This window comes from Amborella trichopoda, chromosome 5, assembly GCF_054954075.1.
Source record: "Amborella trichopoda isolate Santa Cruz 75 chromosome 5, AtrichopodaSantaCruz75HAP2 v2.0, whole genome shotgun sequence".
In the NCBI taxonomy this organism is placed as follows: Eukaryota; Viridiplantae; Streptophyta; class Magnoliopsida; order Amborellales; family Amborellaceae; genus Amborella; species Amborella trichopoda.
The window spans coordinates 10,835,001-10,861,714 of record NC_142340.1 but is presented as its reverse complement, the minus strand read 5'-3'; the positions used below and the strand labels follow the sequence as shown (position 1 = coordinate 10,861,714).

Genomic DNA, 26,714 nt, shown 5'->3' with positions numbered 1-26,714 from the left:
ATGGTTCCATTGTTTCAAAAAGCGGACCGCCTAGCGCCTGGGCGGCTGCCTAGACGGATTTCCCTGGGCGCCCACCTGAACCCGTCTAGGCGGACGCCCAGGGCCTGCGCCCCATCCAGGGGCGGAACGACAACTCCTTGAGGGTATCTTTGGGTCCTTTTTTTAATACTAAAGAGGCAAAATTGTGGGTTTAGGTTCATTTAAAACCGAAAATCCATTAAAGGCTATTTTAGAGAGAGAAAACCCAAAATAAAAAATATTTCTACTGGGCAGCCTGGACCCCCCCGGACCTCCTAGGAGCCGCCTAGCGCTTTTTGAAACATTGTATGCTTCTGATAAGATATGTGTGCATGGTAACATGCTTCTGATAAGATATGTGTGCATGGTAACATGCTTTTGATAAGATATGGGTGCATGATAACATGATTCTGATAAGATGTGTGTGCATAATAACATGCTTCTGATAAGATATGGGTGCATGGTAACATGCTTTTGATAAGATATGTGTGCATGGTAACATGCTTCTGATAAGATATGTATGCATGGTAACATGCTTTCGATAAGATATGGGCGCATGGAGACATGCCTCTGTTATGATCTGATGAGATATTTGTGCGGACAGCTGTGATTTTTCCCTGCTCTCTATGATAGAATGAGAGTTACGAGTGTGTGTTTGGGTGGTCGCTACCCCAAAACTTATGCGAGACACTATTCATTGGGACTCCTTTGGTAGTGTAACACACTCTCGTTGGAAGGGCACATAAGAGGGTCATGTCTCGCAAGGCCAGTGCCAATCAAAAGCCCCAAAGCGTGCTGGGGACCGTGTGAGTGTGTGAGGCACTATGCAATGGATTTACCCGTTGGTGGTGCTTCTCTCCTAGTTGTGATGGTAGAGGCTCTACACATCAGGATTTGATTGGTTTGATGGTGGGGCTTTTACTTTAGGAGTTAGTTGGTATCTCTTGATCTTGATTATGCTGGTTATATGCATGCCTAAATGTTTTGAGTGTAACTAGAGCTAGTATCGGAGGAATTCATAGAACCTTAGAAAATACGGTTGCTCTTATGCAGCATCAGATAGAGAATTATAATCTACCCAAGACGTCAGTTACATAGAATAAGTGGACTCATCCGGTACGTCGATGAGATATAAGTGGACTCATCCGGTACGTCGGTGAGATATGAGTAGACCTATCTGGTACATCGATAGGGATTAAGTGGACCCATCTAGGACGTTGGTGGGGTATATAGATGATCTATTTGGGACGCCAGTAGGGTACTTTGTGAAATCCTTTGTATCATGTTAAACTAGGTATTTATGTTAAAAGAGTTATATATGCACTATATCATACAGGTTCAATATGCATTCAAATCTTTTGAATTATGTTAAATTGTGTGTTTCTGAAATTGAAATTGTTCTCCATGTATGCTCTTCCTCATATTATGCATTCTTTCAAAAAATATTTACACTTTCCAACCATGACTTTTAAAGATAATGATGGTCACTTCCTGAGTAACCAAACTTATCAAGCTATTGTGAACTTTTTTTTCAGAGTAATTGCAGCCGTATTGTTCGTATGTATAGCAAGAGTAGTTTGGAAGAAGTTTGTAGTCATGGATAAATTCGCCTGTGTAACTTTTGTTCCATCAAAGTTGTATATATATATATATATATATATATATATATATATATATATATATATATATATATATATATATATATATATATATTTCGGTTATGAAAACTCAAGATAAATTTCAATTACTTTCGTAAAGGATGATCGAAGATCATAAAAAGAAAGACTACAAATATTTGCATATTGGATTGGTACAAATAGTTGTCAAGCCATTAATAAGGACGGGATTAAATAATTCTGTTCTACGCTGTTTGAGAGACAGCAAACACAAAAGATTCACTGATTCCTTGTTAGGAATAGTTGAATCCAGTCTCTGTAACGACCCAATATATTTTAACTGTTTTCCAAACTTCTCGGTGGCCTTAACAGATCCAAATTTGTTAAAAGTCCTATCCTTAAACCTTAAAACTCAAGGTTTTGATATTGACCCAGGTTCTCATAATTTGGCATTTGTTTACAGAATCTGTTACAAAGTAATGAATACTTTGTACTTGTTTTATGTTCAGATTATTCAACAAAATTATTTTCTCCTCGAACTTTTCTCCTTTAAGTTGACTCCAAATTCCAAATCAAAAAAGTTAATTTCTTACAGAGAATGGGGACTAGATCCTTTAAAACCAAGGATCATCAATACGAAAGGATTTAAAATTAAATCCTATCACTACTTTGAATATATAAAGGCTTGGGATGAAGTCTTTTCATATCAGAATACAAAATATTCACATAGCTGGTATATTCAGTTTAAAATAACTGAGCCAAATGAGATCCCAAATACCATATAGTGGAATGTTGATTAACATATAATCTGAACATAAAACAAGTACTTAAATCAACACAGAACAATATTAAAGTAACAATATTTAGGATAGATATATAAATTCAAGCTAATAAATGAAAACAACAAACTTACATTTCACAGATACAGAAGCTGGTGAACAATCTCAGCTGCTCAGGGATATATTCAGAAACTTCCTTCCGAAAGCAGTCGCACATACCAATTACAAGACCCTCACACTTTATAGAAGAAAGGAAACTGGATTGCTAGATACACCACTAGATATACAGAAGGAGAGAGGACTGTATAAAAGAGAGAGAGGGAGAGAGAAAGAGGGAACACATCACTTTATATTTAGAACTCTGGAACACTCCGGATGCCCAAACGAAGGGGGCTTTCCTCCTTTTATAGCTGGCAAAGTGAAGCAGATTTGAAAATTATTTGAAATCTGCACAAATCCGCACTGACAACTTTTTCAAAGATGCTTATCTGCCACAGTGAAATGCAGATTTTGTCGGTGGTGGCTATGGTGAATTTTGTCGTTTTTCGGAACAAGTGTCCTGGATAGAGGTGGACTCGTTTTGGTCCCTTCTGTGAATTTTCTTTATTTTGAAGAAAATTCAATTCCGAGACAATCATCACCATTCATTGGACTGTAGTCTTCTTGTTTGTCACTCTAAGTAGAGGTCGACATTTTTTCCACATTATCTTCTATTGCACTCTAGAGCTTCCTTTTAAGCTCTTCTTTGGATACTTTGGGGTTTTGTTGCAGTAATATTGCAACATATTCTGATATTTCCATTTTTTGCTTTTAGGGTGAAACTGAAGGTATAAGTTTCATTTTTATTTTGCCTGAATTTAGGGATTCATTCTTATAACCGTCCCACCATTTGATATGGATTTGTCTTCTCAATTAGGGAATATAATCCCACCTGTCCATATCATCTTCTGAGACTTGATAATCTCATTTTAAAATTCAAGGGACCTGATATAAGGTCATAAAATATATATAATAGTCTCCTTTAAGACTTTGCCTATTATAATCAGAGAATTTTCTCTGTGAAATTTGTAGTTATGTTGGTAGAATTTGGTTTATTGATCCTCATATAGAGAACCAATTTTTAAACCAATTTGGGAACTCATGTAGCTCAGTTATTTTAAATTGAATATACCAGCTATGTGAATTTTTTGTATTCTGATATAAAAGGACTTCATCTCAAGCATTTATATATTCAAAGTAGTGATAGGATTTAATTTTAAATCCTTTCGTATTGATGATAATTGGTTTTAAAGGATCTAGTCCCTATTCTCTGTAAGAAATAACTTTTTTGATTTGGAATTTGGAGTATGTTATTTCTGTATCATTATTTCGATAATGGTGAACTATAAATACCGAACCTGTTTTCATAAGGATATTTTCATACCATTCTCTGCATCTGTCACCCATATTAGGATGCATGTGTTGCCTGAGATATAAGGCAGCTATTTCAATCGGATTTTTTGACTGATGATCGTTTTCTATAATCAGCAAAGGAATATATGTTGTTTCCAATTATGTGGTCTTAGTACTAGGAGTTTGAGTACTTATTGGTGTTTGAAGGGGAGATATATCAATATCTTGTATTTGCCTTCTTATTAAAGCATTTGGTGTTGATGGTAATGCCAGGGATGATCCCGGACTAAGGATTATTTCCATCATTTTTCTTTGTTGGCTCCTTCTACCCTCCCTGCAAAAACTCTCGTGTCAAAAAATCGGGCAAATAATTGGTGTTGCCATTAATATGTTCTATACTAAACTCGAAAGCAAAGATAATACCTTGCCACCTTGCGAAAATTTCCTTTGAGACGAGATTTTTTACATCTTTTTGCAGAATATCTTTCGCTGCTTTACAGTCAGTCCGTATAAGGAATGATTGGTTGAGCTGATCACTTTGAAATTTTGTTACAGCATGGACAATAGCAAGTACTTCTTTTTTCACTGTTGAATAATTTTGTTGGGCTGGGTTCCAGGTTTTAGAGGTAAACCGGACCAATTGCTCTTGATTATTCATTTTTTGTTTTAAAACAGCACCAAGTCCCTGCTCTCAGATGTCTGTTTCTACTATTTTAAACGTTGTAGGGCTTGATAGTGCTAAACATGGGAATTCCTTAGCTTTTAATTTTTCTGACGGCCTTAGTATGTTCTTCGGACCATTCTGGAGGATGCTTTTTTAACCTTTGGAATAAAGGTTTTGCATCTAAAGCCAAATATTTATAAAAGTCAGAAATATAATTTAAACAACTAAGAAATCTTTGTAATTCAGTTTTTCCTGTAATCACATCTGGGAATTTAGATGCGAATTCTATTGCTCTATCAATGGGAATGATTCTTCTTTGGAAAATATTGTGCCCTAAAATCCTTATTTTTGTCTGGCATAGATTTATTTTTCTCGTAGAAACTACTAAGCCAGCATTTTTTATTGCTTTTACAAATGTATTTAAATGTTTCCAATGTTGGTCAATTGATTCTGAGAAAACTAGTACATCATCAATATAAACAATCATAAAATTGGTATAAGGATTAAAAATTTCATTCATGATATTTTTGAAATTCGGATGTTGAATTTTTTAATCCGAAAGGCATAACGTTCCATTCAAATTGTCCAAATGGAATATTAAAGGCACTGTTATATTTATCTTTTTTGGCAATCTGGCTTTGCCAGTAGCCTGATTTAATATAAAACTTTGAAAATATACAAGCGTTTGCCAGCCTATCTAAGAGATCTCTTTTATTTGGGATTAGATATCTGATCCATCTTAAAACTTTGTTGAGTGGTTTATAATTTCTAACCAGTCTCGGAGCCCTCTTTCTATCTCGGAGGCCTTTTCCACATAAAAGGCTGAACAACTCCAGGGTGATAGCTTTTTTTGATGAGCTTTTTGTCCAATAACTCTTTTATTTCCTTTTTACAGATTTCGAGTAGACTATTGTTCATTTGAATAGGTCTTGCTTTAGTAGGAATTTTTCCTTCTCAAAAATCTGGTTCATATGGAAGTTCAACTATATGTTGCTTTCTATCCCAAAAAGCATTGATATCAGCACATATACTTCTTTACATATTTATTTTCAAAGATTTAATTTTATTTTGAGTCTCAGGAAGTAATAATTTTTCTTCCATATTTTTGTATTTTATTTCTTCTTTCAGATAATAAAGAAACTTTTCTTTAGAAGAAATCTTATCTTTAATGTTATTGATTTCATGAACTCTAGGTTTATCAATAAAGGTGAATTTAACCTTATGTCCTTGTCATTAATTTTAATTGGATAGAGCATGTTTAGAAAGGGAGTTCCTAGAATAACAGGTTGACTTAAACCTTTTACCATTATGAAGGGGAACTTGAAACAAGCACCATTATTGCATACTGCAACATCTGATAATTTATAATTCATAAGCATTTTGCTGCCATCGGCAGTATTAAGGACTTGAATAGTCTTGCTGAAGTATTTAGTTGGAACTAATCCTTCGTTAATGCAATTTAGGTCAACTCTTGAATCTATCAGAGCAGTAGTTTGGAAACTGTATTCCTTTTGAACTACAAATTTGATATTAGTAAACCATTTTTGGGTTATTATTTTGTCTGCTAGGTTTACTTATTTGCAATTCTGGACCTTTTCTATCATATTATCTTTGGGGGTTTCAGTTTTTTCTTTAGGAAGGGTATCTTCAAGCTCGGGTGGTAACGGGCTATCATATTCAATTACCAGGTTATCAAATTCAATTTCTATGTTTTCTTCTTCAGTTTCTTCTTTGAGAGGTTTTTGGGTTAATTCTAAGATTTGAACCCTTGTTTTTAGAGCTATCAACTCGTTTCTTACCTCATTGATTTCATATTTTAACTCAGATATTGAAGGTTCTCTTTCTACTCTGTTTTTTTATTTTGTACTATTTTAAGAATGTCATGGAAACTATAATCTTCTTTTGTTGGGACAAGAGAAGACTTTGGTTTTTTTGATGGGGTCTTAGACATGTTAATGTTTTGGACAAAGGCTTCTCTTTTAGCCTCTGGATCTAAAATTTTGTCAATAAGGTCTATAATCAGATCTTCCTCTTTTGTAAAGGTGTTGATACTTAACCCATTCATATCCATTATTGCCTTGTAAAAATCACATTGGCAATTTTCTTCTTTTGGGTTTTCTTCATTACCAGAGTCTGAATCAAAACTGCTGATAATGATATCCTCATCATTTATTTCTCCAATTAACATTTCATCTTCTAAATCAAAAGTTTCATCTTTTATTTGGAGTATCTCAAATAATTGGGTTTTTATATTGTCATCTATTTCTCGAGAGTTAATCTTTCTTTTAACTCTACATTTATTTTTGTAATGGCCTACTTTGTCGCAATTATAACAAACGGGAATTCTTCTTTTTCCCCTATCTTTAAAGGATGGTTTGTTTTGTAAGAATTTTCTAGAAAATTTTTCCCTTTTTTTTGAAGACTGTTTAAATTCGTTCTTTCTAAATTTTTCATGCTTATGAAAGGGTTTTGAAAGGGGTAGGGTATTATAACCAAACTGTTCACAAAAATCTCCTAACTCCTTTCTCCCCGTTATTCTCTGTTTTTCTAATTGTCTTCGTACATAAAGCTAGACCTTTAGCACATTTCGGCTGATAATTCTCCTAGTGTACACAGAGAATAAGGAATAATTCCTCCACGCTTATTTTTAAGCCTTGTTTTTACCTTTTCTGCAAAAAGGTGTGGTAGACCAACTATAAACTTTTCGTTCCAATTGTTTGACTTACTATCTTCTCTTGATAGCAATCTTGAGAAAAATACATCTTTATACCATTTGTAATGAGAGAGTGTTGGACATCCCGAATTTGATAACAAATCTTCAGATCTTGCTGCCAACAAAGCAGTGCTTCCTACAAAATGGAGGATGATTGTATATATTAGCGTATTGGTTGTATCTCCTTCGTGTATTATATTGTCTTGGCCATTTTCACTTTTGACTATCCATTGTTTTGAGGCATTTAATATTTGATTTTTTGATTCTTCATCCATATGAAAATCCCACCAACCTCTTAGCCATCCTGTACATCCACATATTATAGCTTTGACTATCTCATGGTCTTGATTTCCACTTGCCTTGCAGGCAGTGGCATACATGGTCATGTGTTTCATAAGATCTAAGATTTGATTTTCAGCTATGCCATCAATATTCCAGTTTACTATGGATTTTCCTGAATAGGAGACAGAGGTAGAAATTAGATCTTCTATTTGGAGATCTACTGGGGTAGGTCTAGGATAGTACATTCTGGTTTAGGATACTGGCCTTACTTTTCTCCCATAATCAATTCTATTGACTTCTAAGCTTTCATTTTTAAACGCTTTCTCTATTTCAAAAATTTCTTTATCAGGTTCTTTTTGTAGGACTTGAACATCTCCTTCCTTGGTTTTGGAAGACTGACCTTTTCCTTTTTCAATGATATCCAATTCTTCAATCTTCTAACCAATTCATCTAGTAATTCATTATTTCCTCTTTTTTCTTTATTCCTTGTAAGCTAAACTTTCTTGTTTCAATAGTTAGAGGAGGTTTGAATAGAACAGCTTCTTTTTGCTTACCAATCCTTTTGGTTTCTGCAGTAGGATTTAGCTTATTAACTGCATTTTCTATTCTTGTAGTTTGCTTTCCTATTATTTGAAGAAAAATATTTATATAATTATTTTGTTCAATAATGTGAGGTATTCCTTCAAGCTTAGCCATATTATGGTCGGTTTCTTTAGGTCCTATTTTGAAAGGTGAGGCTTTAACTTCAATTTTCTCCCCGAACTTTTCTCCTTTAAGTTGTAAGCTAGTCTCAGGGGGATGAATAGACTCAATTGTCTCTCCTTTAGTGGTTTGAAAGGTTTGAAAAGATTTTTCAACCGTATTTACCTCAAATTTTGGAATTTTTATTCCATAATCTTTTGCTATATATTTTAACCATTTAAAAAATTTGACAGTTGCCCTGTGTTTCATCATGAACCTATTAAATTTTAAATGGAAGGCATCCCGAACAGGTTCTTTAAACTCTTTAAAGAACCGTTCTCTTATTTGTTTATTTTCTTCAAAGTAGAAGTCTTTTCTGATACATTCTTTATCTATCTTTTCTTCTTCTTTTTGAATAACACATATACAAAATCAAGATCTGAGGGTGTTGGTTCTTCTAGTTCAGAGGAACCTGGAGTGTCTACCCTATAGACTGGTTGTTGAACCTGATTTGGAGTCTTATTAAGTCTTTCAATAATAGTTCTCTTATGAGTGGGTATTCTTTCATATTCAGATTGTGAAACTAAAGATGTTGAACTCCTAGGAGGATCTCTGATACTTGAATTATCAAGTCTTAGTGTGGTCCTTCTGGAAGATGGAAAACGGATTTCTATCTCTCCGTCAGAGTATTCTATGATTTGTTTAGGGTCTTTATTTTCAGGAATTTTAATCTGGGATTCAAACTGTAAAGACCAAAGCTCTGCTAATTTTACCTGAGACCATGCCACTGACTTAGGTATAACTAAATTTGATGTTTCCATGTTTTTTTGAAAAAATACAGTTTGTCCTTCTAAGTCCATTTGCCTGGCATTCGGGTACAAAGTATTCATTACTTTGTAACAGATTCTGTAAACAAATGCCAAATTTTGAGAACCTGGGTCCATATCAAAACCTTGAGTTTTAAGTTTAGGGTTAGGACTTTTAACAAATTTGGATCTGTTAAGGCCACCGAGAAGTTTGAAAAACAGTTAAAATATATTGGGGCATTACAGAGACTGGATTCAACTATTCCTAACAAGGAATCAGTAAATCTTTTGAGCATGCTGTCTCTCAAACAGAGTAGAACAAAATTATTTAATCCCACCCTTAATGGCTTGACAGCTATTTGTACCAATCCAATATGCAAATATTTGTAGTCTTTCTTTTTACGATCTTCGATCATCCTTTATGAAAGTAATTGAAATTTATCTTGAGTTTCCATAACCGAAATACTTTTTTCGATGGTTTTGATGGAAAAACTACTTTTAAAATCAAAAGTTCCTTTATTATAAACATCTGTAGTACGTACTTTTGGTATATTCTAATTTGGGATCTGTTTTTCTATATTATCTATTATTACTTCTTCTCTATTATTAACACATAGTGTATTACTAGTAGTAGCTGACCTATTAGATAATGTTCAGATAAAATTTGCCATTTTTGTTAGAGTCAACCAAAAACAGTCCCTACACTTTCCTGGTTCTTCCTGACCTTAGTAATCTTTGGGTCACAATGACTTTGAGCTAACCTTGCAGATTTTTCAGACTTCTTACTTAATCGTTCAGTTTACTACTAATAAGTACAGTTATTCTACTGTAAACAATTTGGCTCTGATAACATATAGCGGAATGTTGATTAACATATAATCTTTGCATTTTGGATTGGTACAAATAGCTATATATATATATATATATATATAGATAGATAGATAGATAGGGTGCAGTTTGTATAGAGCCTAGGCTCTAAACAATCAAATTAGAGCCTACCTTCAAATAGTGTCGAGAAGTGTGGTTTCAATACTGGAAATCTTTGTGATAGCCTTAAAATATATTTTCATCTTTGTTTATAAAGTTTAAAGCTTCAAAAATAGTGTAGATTGATAGATCTATGAAAGCTTGAAAATCTTGAAAATTGACGTTCCAAAAATGCATTACAAAATACACTATTTCCAATACTTGAAATCCATTATTTTCTGATGTCCATGCATCTTGATATCGAGATGATCAATTTGAGGATATTTGGGCGGCATTAAAACAACCTCTTCTAGTGAAACTTTTTAGGTAGGCTCAAATTTGATTGTTTAGAATAAACTGTCACGTCTCAAGAATTTTAGTGTTATAAAACTTGGGGTGTGACATTGGTTCTCTGATGCGCTTGTTTCATGCCTTAGTCATTGCTCAATCACTCTCTCCAACATCTTCTAGTGTGGCTCATAAGTTTGATCCCTCAATAGTTCGCACAATTATGTATGTCTCATTTGCTTTTGTAAATAGGTACCACAATACCTTTCCTCCATTCCTCTGACAGTTTCTTTGCTCTCAGCACCTTGTTGAACAGCTTGGTCACCCAGTCACTGCCGATCTCTCCCATGCACTTCCAAACCTCTATCGGAATATCATCGGCTCCTAAAGCCTTTTCCAATCTTCATCCTCTTCAAAGCTTCTTTCACTTCCGATATCCTAAACCTACGAATGTATCTGTGACCTCCGCCCTCATTCATGCCAACAGCTTCTTCTGCCTCTGAGTTTTAATTGTGTTCGTCATTTGATAATTTATTAAAATAAACTCTCCACCTATCATTGGCCTCTTTATTCTTCACCAAGACCTTTTGATTCTTACTCTTAATGGATTTAATATGGTCTAGATTCCTACACTTTTCTCTATCATTTTTGTTAATTTGAAGACATTTTTTTCACTTTTTCTTGTTCCCAGTTTTTGTATAAATTATCATAAGCCTTAAGTTTAGCCTTACTACTTGCTTAGCGTTTTCTTATCATTTTTATATTCGTTTAATTTTTTATCATTTGTATGACATTGCTAAGTTTTATAACGTGATCATTTTCGCTAATGGCCTTTTGAACCTCATCACTCCACCACAAGTTTCCTTATCGAATTTTTATTCCCTCTAGTTTCTCCTAAAACTTCTTTTGCTACTTTCTTATACAGTCAGCCACTTCAGTCTACATAACATGGACCTCATGTTCAGAGTTTCATTTTCTTTCTTTAACTAATTAATCCCTAGATAAGTCTATTTTCTCATTTTTTGAATTCCACCACCTAGTTCTTGGACACCTATTAATTTCACACCTCTTCCATCTCTTTATGCAGACATCCACAACCACGAGCCTATATTGTGTAGTTATACTCTCTCCTGCGACAACGTTACAATATTTATTATTTATAAGATGATGGTCGATCTACCTTCTTAACTACAAAGAAGTCTATATGGCTTTTATATGATATATTTTTATTTGTTACTAAATATTCATCTCGTTTTTTAAAGTAAGTGTTTTCTATTGCTAGGTCGTAGGCCATAGCAAAATCTGGAATAGCCTCAACCATCTCATTTTTTTCACCAAACCTATATCCTCCATGTATCCCTTCGTATCCTCTATTATCCTTTCCTACATGACCATTTAAGTACCCTCCTAAAAAGGTCCTCTCTCCATTTGGTATGTCTTGGACAAGTTCATCCATGTCCTCCCATCTCATTTTTTTCACCAAACTTATATCCCCCATGTATCCCTTCATACCCTCCATTATCATTTCCTACATGACCATTTAAGGCCCCTCCTTTGTCTTGGACTAGTTCATCCATGTCTTCCCAGAAATGTTTCTTAATTCTATCCTTCTAGTCCTACTTGTGCACAAGCACTAATTACGTTAATTATCTCCTCCCCCTAACACAATTTTAATTACTAGGAGCCTTTCACCTTCTCTCTTAACATTAACTACTTTATTTTTTAAACCTAAACCTAAATGTAAGGAACCTAATATTTGCAACTCAATCTCAGAAATTCAGCAAGAGCAAGCCTTAGATTCAAAGTTTTTCTTGCATTCTAAGAGGAGTTTTCCTCGAGTATGTTTATGATCAATAATGTTGTGTACTTTCATTCTAAGAGAAGTTCCTCCATTTGTTTTGAATTATATAACTTTAAGGTTGAGTTACAATGTTTCCAAGATATGAAAAACTCATGGTTTTGGTCTTCTCAATTTGCCCCTGCTAGTATTACTACATCAAAGTGGTGTAGTGGAAGATTACGGAGCATGGAAACTGTTAAGCACACCCATACTAGAACTCTGAAACATGGATTTGGTTCTAATCTTTGCACTCTCATCAGATCATTGCAAGATTGGCAATCTCCTTTTAGCGGATCCAAGGCTCAAACTTACAAGTCATAAGAGTGAGATTACCTACAAAGTTATTGTGAATGGAGATCTCCGAGGACATACGATTAGGAGTGATTCAAGACTGTTCCCTCCTATGCTTGTTTGTGGTTCCAGATCAAGTTGTTTTGAATATCATAAGTTGAGCCAATCTAAGATTGAATCTGTGAAATGGTGCAGAAGATTAATGACAATGCTTACAAATTGAAGCTTCATAGCCACATTTGCATTTCTGATGTTTTTAAATGTATTCCATATCATGGCGATACCTCTGATGAAGAGCCGCCCGAATTCGAGGGTGAATAATTTTGAGGAAGGAGGGATTGATGTAGCCCAGAACACAGCTCTCGAGTATCTAGATAAATGAGACAAGCCAGAAGTTTACAAGAGGAATCGCAGAAGGGCAAAACAATCATTGAATCTGTCTTTTTATGTTTTTTATTTGTTTCTTGAGTCATTTTATTTACTTAGGGGGGCGTAAATAGTAATTTCTAGAGTCTTTCATGTCTTTTTATTCACTTAAATTTTTTTTATAATAAATGACCACGATTAGATTAGTTTGGTTGGCCAAGATTAGGTCTTGTTTAAGGATTTTCTTATATAAGGGTTGTACTCAAGCATAGTGAAGCTTCTTGTCATGGACTTTATTCAAAACCATAGAGCACCCAATGCTCTTTCTTTTATCTTTGGTTTTTTAATCTCTCTTTAATTTTGGATCTTCCCTATCTTTTTGTTAAACCCTAGCCCTAAGCTACTAGGTCTGTGTCAGGTTGCTCAACTGATGCAGCCCAGAATATTGCTCTCAAGTATCTAGATCAGAGAGACAGGCGTAAAGCTTGCAAGAGGAACCGTAGAAGGGCAAAATGGTCATTGAATATATCATTTTATGTCTTTCATTTAGTTCTTGAGTTATTTTATTTACTTACAGGCATACGTAGAAATTTCTAGAGTCTTTTATGTATTTTTATTCACTTAAAGTCTTTTAGATTAGTTGGATGGCCAAGATTACATCTTGTTTAGGGTTTTTTATATAAGGGTTGTACTCAAGTAGAGTGAAGCACTTGTTGTGGACTTTATTCAAAACCCTAGAGCAGCCAATGCTCTTTCTTTTATCTTTGGTTTTTTAATCGATATTTAATTTTGGATCTTCCTAATCTTCTTCTTTGCTAAACCCTAGCTCCAAGCTACTAAGTCTGCTCCATAATCGTGAGAGGAGAGTAAAAAGACAAGAAATCCAACGGAACAAGTTGATTTGCTCTGGCGAATCCATAACTACTTGCCACTAAATCAACAACTTAAAATGAGCCATTTTTGGTTTTCAATGACCTTCAACTAGCTTGTATTGGATCATAAACTGCTAAGCATTCCCAACCCCACAACCCCATCCTCCATTAATGGACCATTCAACACCACATTTTCTCGAGCTGATCCCAAACGAATTTTTGGATATCCAAGGAACAAAGAAAGAAAGAAAAAAAAAAATCAGAAGCATATCCAGTCCCTCCCTCCCTCCTTGTATGTGTGTGTGTGAGTGGGACTCGGGGAGAAATTTGGGGCCACCAAATTTGCCATTTTGTCTCTTATTAATTTGCCATCATCTCTCTTATTGTCGGAAGATCACCATTACAAAAAGAGATAGCAACACTAAGGCACCCCAAATCTCTCTGATTGATGCATATTAATATATATAGGATTGTATACTATCAGACAATTTATCTTTATTACAAGGAGGTCACAATTGCTACTAGCCATTAGATGCCAAATTGGATGGCTTGGGTGTGTCACAAAGTTCGAGAAATTTTTGTAAATTTTGAGTCTAGTTAATGACACACTCACAACCAACAATTTGAAATCAGACGAGCATGAGTGATTGTGACCTCCTTGTATTAAAAGTAAATAGTTTCTTTGTATGCTTTTCTTGTATGAAATAGAGAGAGAGAAAGAGAGAGAGAGAGAGAGAGAGAGAGAGAGAGATTTGTATTAGAAAATGACAATGTTATTGTATGGTTGGCAATAACACCATGTCTACAAACAAAAGCAGTGAGGTATTTAGAGAGGTTTGGAGATCAAACCATGCCCATCCTTTTCCCTTCCCCTTAAATGTGGTTGGGGGCTGGGGGGTGACAATTTCTACTCACATGAGGGCATTCATTTTCTGCCCTCATGTGACATTTGACTGAGGGATCAAGCGTGGGATGTGCAATCCTAGGAGGTCGAGTTGGTGCCAAGGTGACCTCATCAAGAAAAGCAGCCCTAAGGCGGACCACCTCAATGCAAGCATAAGGATTGGATCCACCATGGCTCGAGGTAGCCCCTTAGCCATGGAGATCAGTCAAGGTTTAACACACTGTCATTAATTGTGTAGTCCTCTAGAATTTATCACCCAAAAAAATACTGATGCAAGATAAAATTATTCTAATTTTAAATTTTTTTTAACTTCTAGAGATGTATATTTTAATTTTAGTTTAAGGATTTATTTTTAGAGTTTTAAAGTTTTCTAGGTATTGTAGGGTTTTTTATATTTTTTATTTCTTATTTACAATTCACAGTTATTGTTCATGCATTAGTGTTCATAGGGGTATTTCTAGAATTTTAATGTTGTAGGGGCATTTTTAAGTCCTAGAAATTTACTAGGGTCTCAAGTTAATTTTACAGTTACAAAGGCTTATAAAAGGATGGATGTCAAATTTTGGGAGGCTTATCTTATTGAAATGAATTTTAATTTATAGAAATTAAAATTCATTCATTTATAGAAATTTTATAGAAATTCATAAATTCATGCTGAATTCATCTTAGCACACTTCAAAACCTGATTACGAGTGTTCTCCAACCAGGGGAGAATGATGCAAGCAAAATTACTTTAATTTTTAACTTTGTTTAATTTCAAAATATGTATATTTTGATTTATTTTTTTTGGACTTATTTTTAGAGTTTTAAGTTTTCTAGGGGTTTTAGGGGTTTTAGGGTTTTTTATGGTTTTTATTTTTTATTTATTGTTCACGGGTATTGTTCATGCGTTACAGTTCACATGGGTATTTTTGAAATTTTAGTATAGTTAGGGGTATTTTAGAATCTTAAATGTTTATTTGGATCTCAAGTTAATTTTGGGATTTTAAAGGCATATACAAGGTCGGATTTCAACTTTTGCGAGGCTTGTGTCATTGGAATAAATTTTATTTTTTGAAGAAAGAAAATTCTTCTTCACTTGGGCCTGATTTACAACCATATTCTTTCTCCATTAGTGTTGATTTTCCATCAGTATTGATTTTACTTGTCTAAGGTTCAGAAAAAAGGTGATTTAATTTCCCACCTTTCCTTTCTTAGAAGAAGATAATAGAAAATACAGCTTTATATTCACTACATCAAAAATGGAAAAAATGACACATTAAAAAATGGAAAAAATGATGCATTACCATGAGTTCATTCTCTTGGATGAGTGAAATGTCTCTAATAAACTCTTTCGGAGATGAAATTCCAATACCATATTTCTTTCTTACTGAACCTGCAAATTCCTAATTGAAACAAGCATTTAGCATTACATCTTTAGTGCTAGTAAGGAATTTCACGTAAATTAGGTACCCAATAGTACTAGAAGCCAGCAAAGCAATGCAGCTGTGAAAGAATGTGAAGACGTTGGAATCTAGAACATACTCATGTAAGAATTTAGTGTTCATGAAAAATATCATAATCATTAAACATCTTTCTGAAACAGATATCCGCAATATAAGATTCAAAACATATTTTTGCTATTGAACAATGGGTTATAGGCACCTTGTACAGTTTCATAGTTTATTGTGTATAGTTCTTTTGTACCAAACTAACATGCAAAGGATAGACTAAAAAGAACATAAGAGCGCACACCACCAAAAAAAAGGACGGATGCATGACATACACATGCATCCACATGCACAAATGCAATAGCGGCAAATTTACATGTACCCTTGAGTTCTGGTAATTCCCTCAAGTTGACCTAGGACACACTATGATATCTTAGCTAATCTGGACTCTCTCACGCAAGATAAATCAATGATCAATAAAAATGAGTCCAAAAGAGATTTAATCAGCAAGGGTCTGCTTAGCATATAGATACTCAATTCTCTGTCATTGCGGATATCCACCCTCTCAAGGGCTGCAATCACCAGAAATTCATCAGAATCAGAAATACAGAGATAACTTGCTGCTTTATGCTCATACACACACTGCCACTCCGTTTGCTCTATGATTAAAACTTCAAAGGCTTTTCATAACATAACTTAGTGAATGCTAATACATCGAATAAGAAACGGCCATGCTACCTGCTTACAAATGAACATACTGTTGAAAGGGTATACTTTTCTTCCTAGGAAATAATAAATTACTCCTCACTGATCTTACTGTTGGTGCACACACAAGCCATCATACAGAGACGTAAACTCCAGTGGACACAATGTATTTCGAATAAGATATAGGAAGGATTTATGGATGGAACTACACCCCCTAAAATCTAGTTATAAATCAAAATGGCCTCTCCCCCTTCACCTAAAAAAGCCAAAATGGTTGCCCAGTCACATTTGAAAATGTTTTTTTTTTTTTTTTGAAACTGTACATTTCATAATGTTTTAAAACGCAAAGCAATACAGAAGCTGATTGAAATGAATAAATAGAATGTTCTGTGAAACAAATACATTAGTTACTTGTTACCATAGTGGTTATAACTTTATGTGTTCAACCTTATGTCTTAGATTGGAATGTCATGGTTTACGTGGAAGTACTGTGTATTCTTATATACTTCTATTTTTATTTTTCTCATTTTTCAGTCTTTAACAAACAACTGTACAGACATTTCTTCATTGTTTCTGATAGTAAAATTGCCCTCTTAGAAACGTCATAGAAACGGACACCTGTTTCGGTTTCTGGGTAACAAAGTCTCCCTATCTTTTATGGTTCCATTACGCACTGTGCTATGTCTTGCTATGAGATTAACTCCACTTGGATTAAGCCACCAAGCTTTAATGCTTCAGATATTATGTGACAATCATTTTGTCAATCACTGAGCTAGGTGATTCACAAATGTCATTGCTGTGTTTGCAGACTAATGGGAGATCTTGGCTTCTTGTTGTGATCTACAAGTATGCGAAAAAAAAGCATATATAGGCAGATAACCTTCAATGCTGAGGGGTCATTAAGACCAACTCAGAACCTTCCTAATTTTTTTTTTTTTGGAAGATCAGTGGGGAATACAGGTCCTAACTCGTTTTTAGAAATAATTAGTGGTTTTCAAAAGCGTCAGTGAGAATGGAAATCTAAACTGGTAGCCAAGGCTCAAGTGGTGCTACCACCACAACCTCAACCCACAAATTTACTTATGTCTATAGGGCCAGTTGGAATTTGTGATGCACAAGAAGCAGAGGTTGTAGAACTACTCATGGGCATCTGCCATTTTTATTCTCTCTTTGTTGGAAGGGGACTCAACTAACCTTATCACATAGGGACAGTCTTTGCATTTGGCTAGTCTTTTTCAAGTGCTCCCACAACGGTGCTCCAAATGTTTTTTGAAATTAGAACATTTTGTGGAGAAAATCTAAACGATGGGACACTTCTTCAGCAAAGGGGGAACATCAATTGGACCCTTCTGAGATCCTGGGCACTACCTCAATGCATCATGGTTCTTATACTTAGTTTTGGCGTTTCTTTGTATACATGTCATCGATATCATTGAATTACTATCAACCACAAATAAATAAAGAAAGAGAGTACAACCAGATTCAATGATGTTAAATGAAAGGAATGGTTGTTGAAGGTGAGAACAATTATGCTTATGTAAAAACAGCACAATACAAGGGCAGCTTGGACTACACCGACTGCTTTTTTACAATATCCCAATTGACAATACATTTTGAATAACAATAACCGGTTCAAGTAAGGTAGACTTGGACATGACCAACTTACTCAGACTCAACATCCTGCTGTGCCGAGTCTTGGGTACAAACTCGGACATATAAAAAAAAAGGTTATAAAAGAATCAGAAAAGTATATATATTTTTTTACTAAATCAATGTATAAATCTGTTTATATAATTTTGATGTTTTTTTTATGATGACTCTTGAGTATTTTCTTATCATATGATATGCATTATTTTTCTAGTTTCCCCTTTTTTGGATTTCTGGATTATTTCCAGCTATCAATCAATTTTTTAAAAAATTCCATTTTTTATTAATTTTTTCCCTTTTTTTAATACTCTTAATGCTGTTTATAGTTTGCTTTTTACTATATTTTTATTTTTCTCTAATTTGTTGCAACGTTTTCCAACTTTTTAGCCCTCTTTGGGCTTGTACATGACTCGGGAGAATCCACCACTAGACTCAAATAGCGGACAAGTCCTGAGCCCGAGTAGAGTTTGTGCCCACTGATATCAAAGCACATGAAAAAGATCAAACTGCAAAAATTTCAATGAAGCAAGCATCTAAATTCCTCAGCAGTTCAATCCAAATACAGCAAAAACCTTTTACACATCCTTCACATGACACTGTATGCAGGTGTTAAGGAAAAAAGAAAAAGAAAGTAAGGAACAGAGACAAAAGAATAGAGAAAATGGTCATGACTCATGAACTGAATTCCACTTTGAATACATGATGAGAATTATAAGAAACCACATGACAGGATGCAATCGAGAAAATTATTTGTCAACGACAATAGTTTTTTGTTGTTTAATAATTTCCGTAAATTTTCAAATACACTCACCTTAAGATAGGACAGTCGAGCCAAACGTTTACGGGAAGTTTCAGCATCCTTTTGGGTTGTTTTTATGTAGTCCCTTAAACCTGTTCTGAATGATGGAAATGATAAAATTGCTAGATGGACCACCAAATTATTTCAGGCAAAGAAACGAGTAACACAAGCTCATGTTCAACATGAGGTACAAAATTTCATCAACTAACCAGCAGCCACTTGTTAAAAAGATCATATTAAGATAAAAAGGCAGTTGGCAGATGATGATGATGATGATTATGAATAATAAGTATAATAATGATAATAATTATAATAATAATAATAATAAATAATGATAGTAATGATGATGATGATGATGATAATGATGATGGTGATAATTTAAAAAAAAAAACATCATGGCACATTCCATTCAGAATTAACCTTATCACAACCCAAATAACCATAACACTTTGAATGTGAAATAAAAACTTCTTTTTTTTTATATATACAAATAGACAGTGTTCCTCAAGTGTATCTGTTAATGGGTTAGTAATGCAAATGGGTAGTCCTGTATTACTAGACACACAATATGTACATAATTATCCATGTATGGGTATCAAAGGGAATGTCCAGAAAGTCCATCTATTTTTACTCATCTTATTTGACATCTGTGGAGGCAATGTCCCAAGTACCACTTTTATGATCTACTTTGAGTGAAGAAAGAAAAAAAATCCCATGATGAAGATGTCTTTCAAAATTTACCCTGTAAATCATTATTCTACATTTGTTTAAAAAGTTCTACCTCTAAAAGAATATCCTAATAAATAACTTTTGAATTTCTAAAATCACATTCGTCTAATATAAAAGCTTCTTCCTAAAAGCTTCTAAATTTGCAAGCAAAACATGTCTGAAAATTTTTAATCTGTATTCTTGCTTTCCCTAGTTTCTTGATTGTTACACAACACATTCCAATCCCATGCTTCTCTAATCATATTAGTTAAGGATGTGTAAACCTAAGACTCTAATCACCAAATGCAACGAGGAGGCTGAAACAACAATCTAGCAATAACAATCAGAACCTCCTACGAAACAAAGGTAGTCACATTGATCACTTAACATAGATCACTTAACATAGCTCATCTGTTCCAAAATGGATTCGCAGGGTAAGCACAGATAAGCCAGTTACGAGTACTTGCATAAGAAAGAATAACTGCTAATAGAGAGAAATGTAAGTGGAGGTGACATTACAAAAAAATATAGCTGGCCTTAAAATTTTCATTCAGATGAATCATCTACCTTTCAATGATGGCTTCAACCAGTTTATCAATGGGCAGTATAGTGCTCATTTGCTGAAGCCCTTTGATCAATTGAAAAAAATGAATCAGATGCACCCTGCAGATCAAACGGCTTGTAATTTCCATAAACCACAATATACTAGAAATTGGCACCATAATCTGATTATTTAAGAGTATGGTGCACATCACCTTGCCGTTTTGCTAATTTTGAACTCGTTAAAAGTATCTGATTTGTCACAGAGTTCCTGTAGGCAAAACAATTAATTAGTAGAAAACATAAAATATGCATGAACGTGAACAAATAATATTCCAATTCCCAAAGTCGTTTCAAGTTCCCAGTTGTAAGTGCATAAGAACCGGAAAGTGTCAAACTACAAGTCAAATGAAAGTCAGCACCATAGCAGCCACATGGGATCATTAACTGTGATAACCCTAATTTTTTTTGAAACTGAAAAATAATAATACTAATAATAATAATAATAATAGTAATAATAATAATAATAATAATAATAATAATAATAATAATAATAATAGTAATAATAGTAATAATAGTACTAATAGTAATAATAGTAATAATAACAAGAATAAGAATACTAATAAGAACAACAACAACAATAATAATAATAATAATAGTAATAATAATAAAATAAAAATAAAACAAAATACTTCATGAAGAAATGATTTAGAGTGATGGTTCATTGGGTTGTTAATGCACCACTCTTTTACAAAACCTTTCATTTCCATGATTTTTTTAAGAGAAATATTTAATTAAGATAATAAGGTATGATGTGGCATTATGAGATAATAATATGAGGTGATGTGGCATTATGAGATAATAATATGTGGTGATGTGTCATGAGGGGCACATAAAAGTGAGAAATTAACAAAAAAATGGAGGACAAATATCCTGACATGTGCCAAGTGGAAGAGTGGCCTCCCTCACTTTAAACTATCCTCCCCCTTCATGAGCTAATCATCAAGCTCATCAAATTTTCCATCTCTCTCTCTCTAACTAAACACCCTTGATTCCTGCTCTACTCTGGCAACGATAGTAACATATCCATCTCAGAGTGACATATAGGTAAGTGACCTCATTTTTCTGTAAAATCATTACTTGAAAAACCGATATTTCTACATTTAATTGTAATATCTCCGATACTGTAAGTTTTACGTATTTCTATATTTAATTGTAATATTTCTAGCATAAATTTTAGATACTGTAAGTGTTATGTGCAAGCGGCCACTTTTCCTGAAAATAAGTTGTTTAAAAAATTTGGGTTTCGACGCTTTAAGTTTTACATATTTATGTAACATGATTATTTCAAAATTTATATCTCCATATTTGATAAATTTGTGATATTTCCGTCTATTGTTGAGAATTTTAGATGTTTGAAGGATTTCCATAAGGATTCTTCTATTAAGAATAGACTGCTTAACTTGTTATATCCCAAAAAATGTCTCTCAAAACTGCTACCTTTCTAAACCATAGCCCAAATTATTTGACTGATTATTTATGAAAATATCAGCGAAAAGTGATTGCTATAAATTGCTTCATGTGAATTCACGTTAATGATTTCAAGGATATTTTGAATATACGATATTATTATTTCTTGATATTTAGTGATGTCTGTTACATTGATAAATGGCATGCTATTGACATGATAATGTCTCTTGAATTTATATGCGTGACAATATGACATCGTGATGTCTATTTTGATTATATGTATAGCATAGACATGTTGATGTTTCTTGTGATTACATGTGAGACATGCTTCTGGAAAGATATGTGTACATGGCAACATGCTTTTGTTAAATGATCGATGCATGATAACACGCTTCTGAAAAGATATGTGCATATGAATACAAGCTTCTGTTATGATTTGGTGAGATAATTGCCCCGGCAGTTGTGATTTATCCTTGCTCTCTATGATAGGATGAGAGTTAGGAGTGTATGTGTTTGGGAGGTCGCACCCCCAAAACTTATGTGAGGCACTACTCATTGGGACCTATTGGTAGTGTAGCGGTCTCTCGCCAGAAGGGCAAATGAGAGCGTCGTGTCTTGCAAGGCCAGTGCCTATCAAATGCCCCAAAACGAGTTGAGGTTGTGTGCATGTGTGAGGCAATACGCAATGGATTCACACGTTGATGGTGCCTCTCTCCTGATAGTGATGGTAAAAGTTCTACACATCAAGATTTCATTGGCCCGATGGGTATGACTTCTACTTCAGGAGTTAGTTTAGAATCAGAATAATAGGTTTAGGATTCCTAGGAAATCTGAATGGAAATACACTCTAAGTCATACTTATTACGATATCAAGATCCCGTGTAACTAGAGCTAGTATGGAAGGAATTCATAGAACCTTAGAAAATACAGTTGCTCTAATGCAGCATCAGATAGACAATTATAATCTACCCAAGACGTCAGTTACAGGGAATAAGTGGACTCATCTGATACGCTAGTGAGATATGAGTGGACCTATCCGGTACGCCGATAGGGATTAAGTGGACTCATCCAAGACGCTGGAGGGGTATATAGATGACCTACTTGGGACCCTAGTAGGGTACTTTGTAAAATTCTTTGAATCATGTTAAAATGGGCATTTCTGTTGAAGGATTTATATATGCACTTCCTCATACTGGTTCAATATGCATTCAAATCTTTTGAATTACGTTAAATTGTATGTTTCTGAATTTGAAACTATTCTCCATGTATGTTCTTCCTCATATTGTTTATAATATGCATTTTTTTAGAAAATATTTACATTTTCCAACCACATTTTTTTTTAGGATTATGATGGTCACTTACTGAGTAGCCAAAGCCATCAAACTATTGCGAATTATTTTCAGAGTAATTGTAGCCGTATTGTTCGTATGTACCACAAGAGTAGTTTGGAAGAAGTTTGTAGTCATGGATAAATCTACCTTTGTAACTTTTGTTCTATTAAAGTTGTATATATATATATATATATATATAGATCTTCATGTTAATTATAAGTTGTGAATAGACTTTGTACAAATCTGAAAGTTCGAATATGGAAATTTTCTTTTGGTGTAATATATAGTAAAAATTTCAAATTTGTGTCGTTCTTTAAGAATTGACTGTCACGTCTCAGGGATTTTAGTGTTATAAAACTTGGGGTGTCACATTAACAGCCCATCATTATCATACAAATATGATTTTTTATGAACCGAAGGGTTAAAGACTAAAAATATTAGAAGTGAGGTTGGCCATGGCACCTAGTTATATTTGTCGGTTTTTGTGGCCTTTAACTGCCTAAAGAGCTTGTAAAAATGATGCGTATAGTGAAATATGAATTTCAGTGGGAGTGTTTACTGACCAAGGGTTCGGCGATTTATGGCCTTGGTCATGTCCAAAACCCTTGGCCCTAGGCATGTGACACTACCGAGAAGGGTTTGCAGCGGGTCATCGCTAGTTGAAGTCGGAGACATGCCCAAGGATCATGTTTGTAGGCCAGGAGAACTATGTGGTGTCCTGTGCGTGGTTGTAGACCTATGAGAGCAAGGGCCAAATCCTCAACAAACTTTCGCAATGTATGTACATGACAGCCGCATGGGAAGCAATCCTTTCTAGAGGGACATGTATACATGTGCATTGAGATAGCCCCTTTTGCCCTGTGGTGACAAGTGCTTGACTTGATCGTAAAGAGGGAACTGAAATCCACATTCCAGGATCATGGTCCGACTGTTTATTATCTAATTTTGCCAAGTCAATCATGAACCCTAACAAAGATAATGTAGGTCATGATACTTTGTTGGGTTGGATAAGAAAACAATAGTGGACATGATTCCTAGGGTGAGTGGAGTGCCCTTATTGTCACTTATTTTGACCCATTGGTACCAATCCACTCCTAATATATTTTATTTTGGTATTGGAAATAGTTATTTGATTTTTAAATATTTTTCAGAATTTTAAAATATTATTTCTGGTGTAGTTTTCATAAAAAGGTATTTCTGAAATTTTAGAACTTTAAAACTAACACGTAGACCAAGGATCCAACCCCACATGTGCCACCCAGTACACCCTAGGGGCTACACCCCATTTATGTATGTCATATTTGGCACGCCCTTTTTTTTTGCTAAAGGGGGAAGCATGCCACCTTTCTAGCTAAAAGGCGGCATGCCCAAATATTTTAACAAAATTGGGGCTACACCCTAATTTTTAGGAAAGACGTTTTACGGGGGGCATGCCACTATTTTTGGTAAAATAGTGGCACGCCACTTTTAAGGGAAATAGGGGTTATTGAAAAGTTTTTTAAGAAAAAAAGTGCCATGCCACTTTTTGAGAAGTGGTCATGCCCCAAAATTTTTTATTAGTCTAATTTTTTTTTAGCATGCCACTATTTTAGGAGAAAGGGGCACGACCCACTTTCCTAGATATTTGGTCTTGAATTTAAACTTGCTAAATCTAAATATAGGAAATCTAATGAGATATAGTTCCCAATATTGTGGAAAGTCTAGATAATATTTATCTAAATAATATTTAAGTTTGATTTCAAACTTAAATGAGAGATTTAAATAAAATTTTAATTTGATTGGGTTTATCTTTTAAATAGGAGTGGATTGGGTCAAAGTGTAAAGGGATAAGGTTCCTAATCTTTCTACCCAAAATCATGATGGCTGATTTTTGAGTTGATGGTTCAGATTAAATCTGTCACCCCACAGATTTTTAATTTATTCAAAAAGGTTTAGCGGGAAATTAGATAAGGCAATATGAGAAGATAGGTTTCTTCTAAATTTCTTTCTATTTAAAGATCAAGTTTGAACGTATTTGAAACCATCACAAGATCTTTTCTCACTCCAAAAGATCTCTCTCTCCCTCATGCACCAAAAGGGTGGCAGATCTCTCTCTCTCTTTCAAGCACCAAAAGGTGGGGGGATCTATCTCACACCACCTTCTCTCTCCTCTATTTTTCTATTCACACCACCCCATGTGAAAGAAAAATAATGAGGCACGTGACACCCTAGTACTAGAGTTTGATGTATTTTTTTAAGGAAAAAGAGAGAAGCCCACTATAGAGAGATCAACTCCCAATATCAACCATAGTTTGTTCCATAGGATTTGTATCAACCCTAGTTTATTTTTGAGCTCTCTAAAACCCTAAAGGAAGAAGGATTGCCTACAAAGCTTCCCTATTTTAGAATTTTTTCAACAACACCTTAAGGAACAAAAGTGCACCATTGGTCAGGGAATTGGGTAAAGGTATACCAAGTCTTGGCTGGAAAACTCCAGGCATCACCCAGTAAGCCTTCCCATTAGTTTTTATTCATTTCAGACTTACTTTTTATTTTCTGTAAATTTCCAAGAACTTATTTTGTGTTAAAAATTGTAATAAAGTTAGTTCAAAAGTTCCCTGAATAGTTTCTATTTCTTTTGGCAGTAAAAAAAAAAATCCTTGGTTGTATTTAGACATTGTTTTAATTTTTCAGCAATATTTTGTGGCCTATGTAAGTGGAATTCAAGTATTTGAAATAAAAGTAAAAGAAAAATTTGAATTTCATACCTTGAAGTTCCACATAGCCACACTTTTTCAATATCGAAGTCTTGGCTGGAAAACTCCAGGCATCATCCAGTAAGCCTTCCCATTAGTTTTTATTTATTTCAGACATACTTTTTATTTTCTGTAAATTTCCAAGAACTTATTTTGTGTTAAAAATTGTAATAAAGTTACTTCAAAAGTTCCCTAAATAGTTTCTATTTCTTTTGGCAGTAAAAAAAAAAATCCTTGGTTGTATTTAGACATTGTTTTAATTTTCCAGCAATATTTTGTGCCCTATGTAAGTGGAATTCAAGTATTTGAAATAAAAGTAAAAGAAAAATTTGAATTTCATACCTTGAAGTTCCGCATAGCCACACTTTTTCAATAACGAAGTTATAGAAGCCTTGGTAAAGACCTCAAATAAGGACATAGTGGTCATGTTCTTTTATATTATTTGAGTCATGAATTGATCCCAGCACAGAGACAAAAAATTAACCAATTTGTTGAGATCCAGATTGTGTATATGCAGCGTTCCTAGGAAACAACAGGACAAACCTTTTAACCATGGGTCACTACTAAGGAAGGGTCCAATCCTATATATAATTGCCACAACCCCCACTGGAGGAGTTTGGAGGACTTACAACAACACTGATTTGTTGGGGTTATGTGGCCATTGGAAGGCCTAATGAGAGCATTAAGTGAAACTATTCACAATGAAAATGTTGGCTCCAGTGGGAGTATGGTCCATATTGGATTGAGGTATTATTAACGCCGAGACTCACCTGAGCTTTGACTGGCTACGGCTCAGGGTAATATCTAAAACCTAGAGCCTTGGGCATTTGTGCAGAACCTATAAGGGTTTCGATGTGGGGTTATCCCTTGA

General features: G+C 34.4%; 1 protein-coding gene across 27 annotated transcripts in view; it reads right to left on the bottom strand.

Annotated features, from left to right (window-relative positions):
* Positions 1-26,714, bottom strand: part of LOC18443651 (uncharacterized) — a 110,880-nt gene that overhangs the window by 10,624 nt on the left and 73,542 nt on the right. For 15 of the 27 annotated variants that reach the window (XR_016055962.1, XR_016055963.1, XR_002282510.2 and 12 more), the window contains 4 exons: positions 20,523-20,578; positions 20,335-20,430; positions 19,072-19,156; positions 15,765-15,863 (listed from right to left, as the gene is read on the bottom strand). Coding sequence is in view for 6 of the 27 variants with exons in the window: in XM_088867455.1 (XP_088723581.1) it covers positions 15,765-15,863; positions 19,072-19,156; positions 20,335-20,430; positions 20,523-20,578 (336 nt within the window). In the remaining 21 variants the exon portion in view is untranslated. The remainder of the gene's footprint in view (positions 1-15,764; positions 15,864-19,071; positions 19,157-20,334; positions 20,431-20,522; positions 20,579-26,714) is intronic. The other 12 variants (XR_016055964.1, XR_016055958.1, XR_016055960.1 and 9 more) reach the window with 5 other exon arrangements.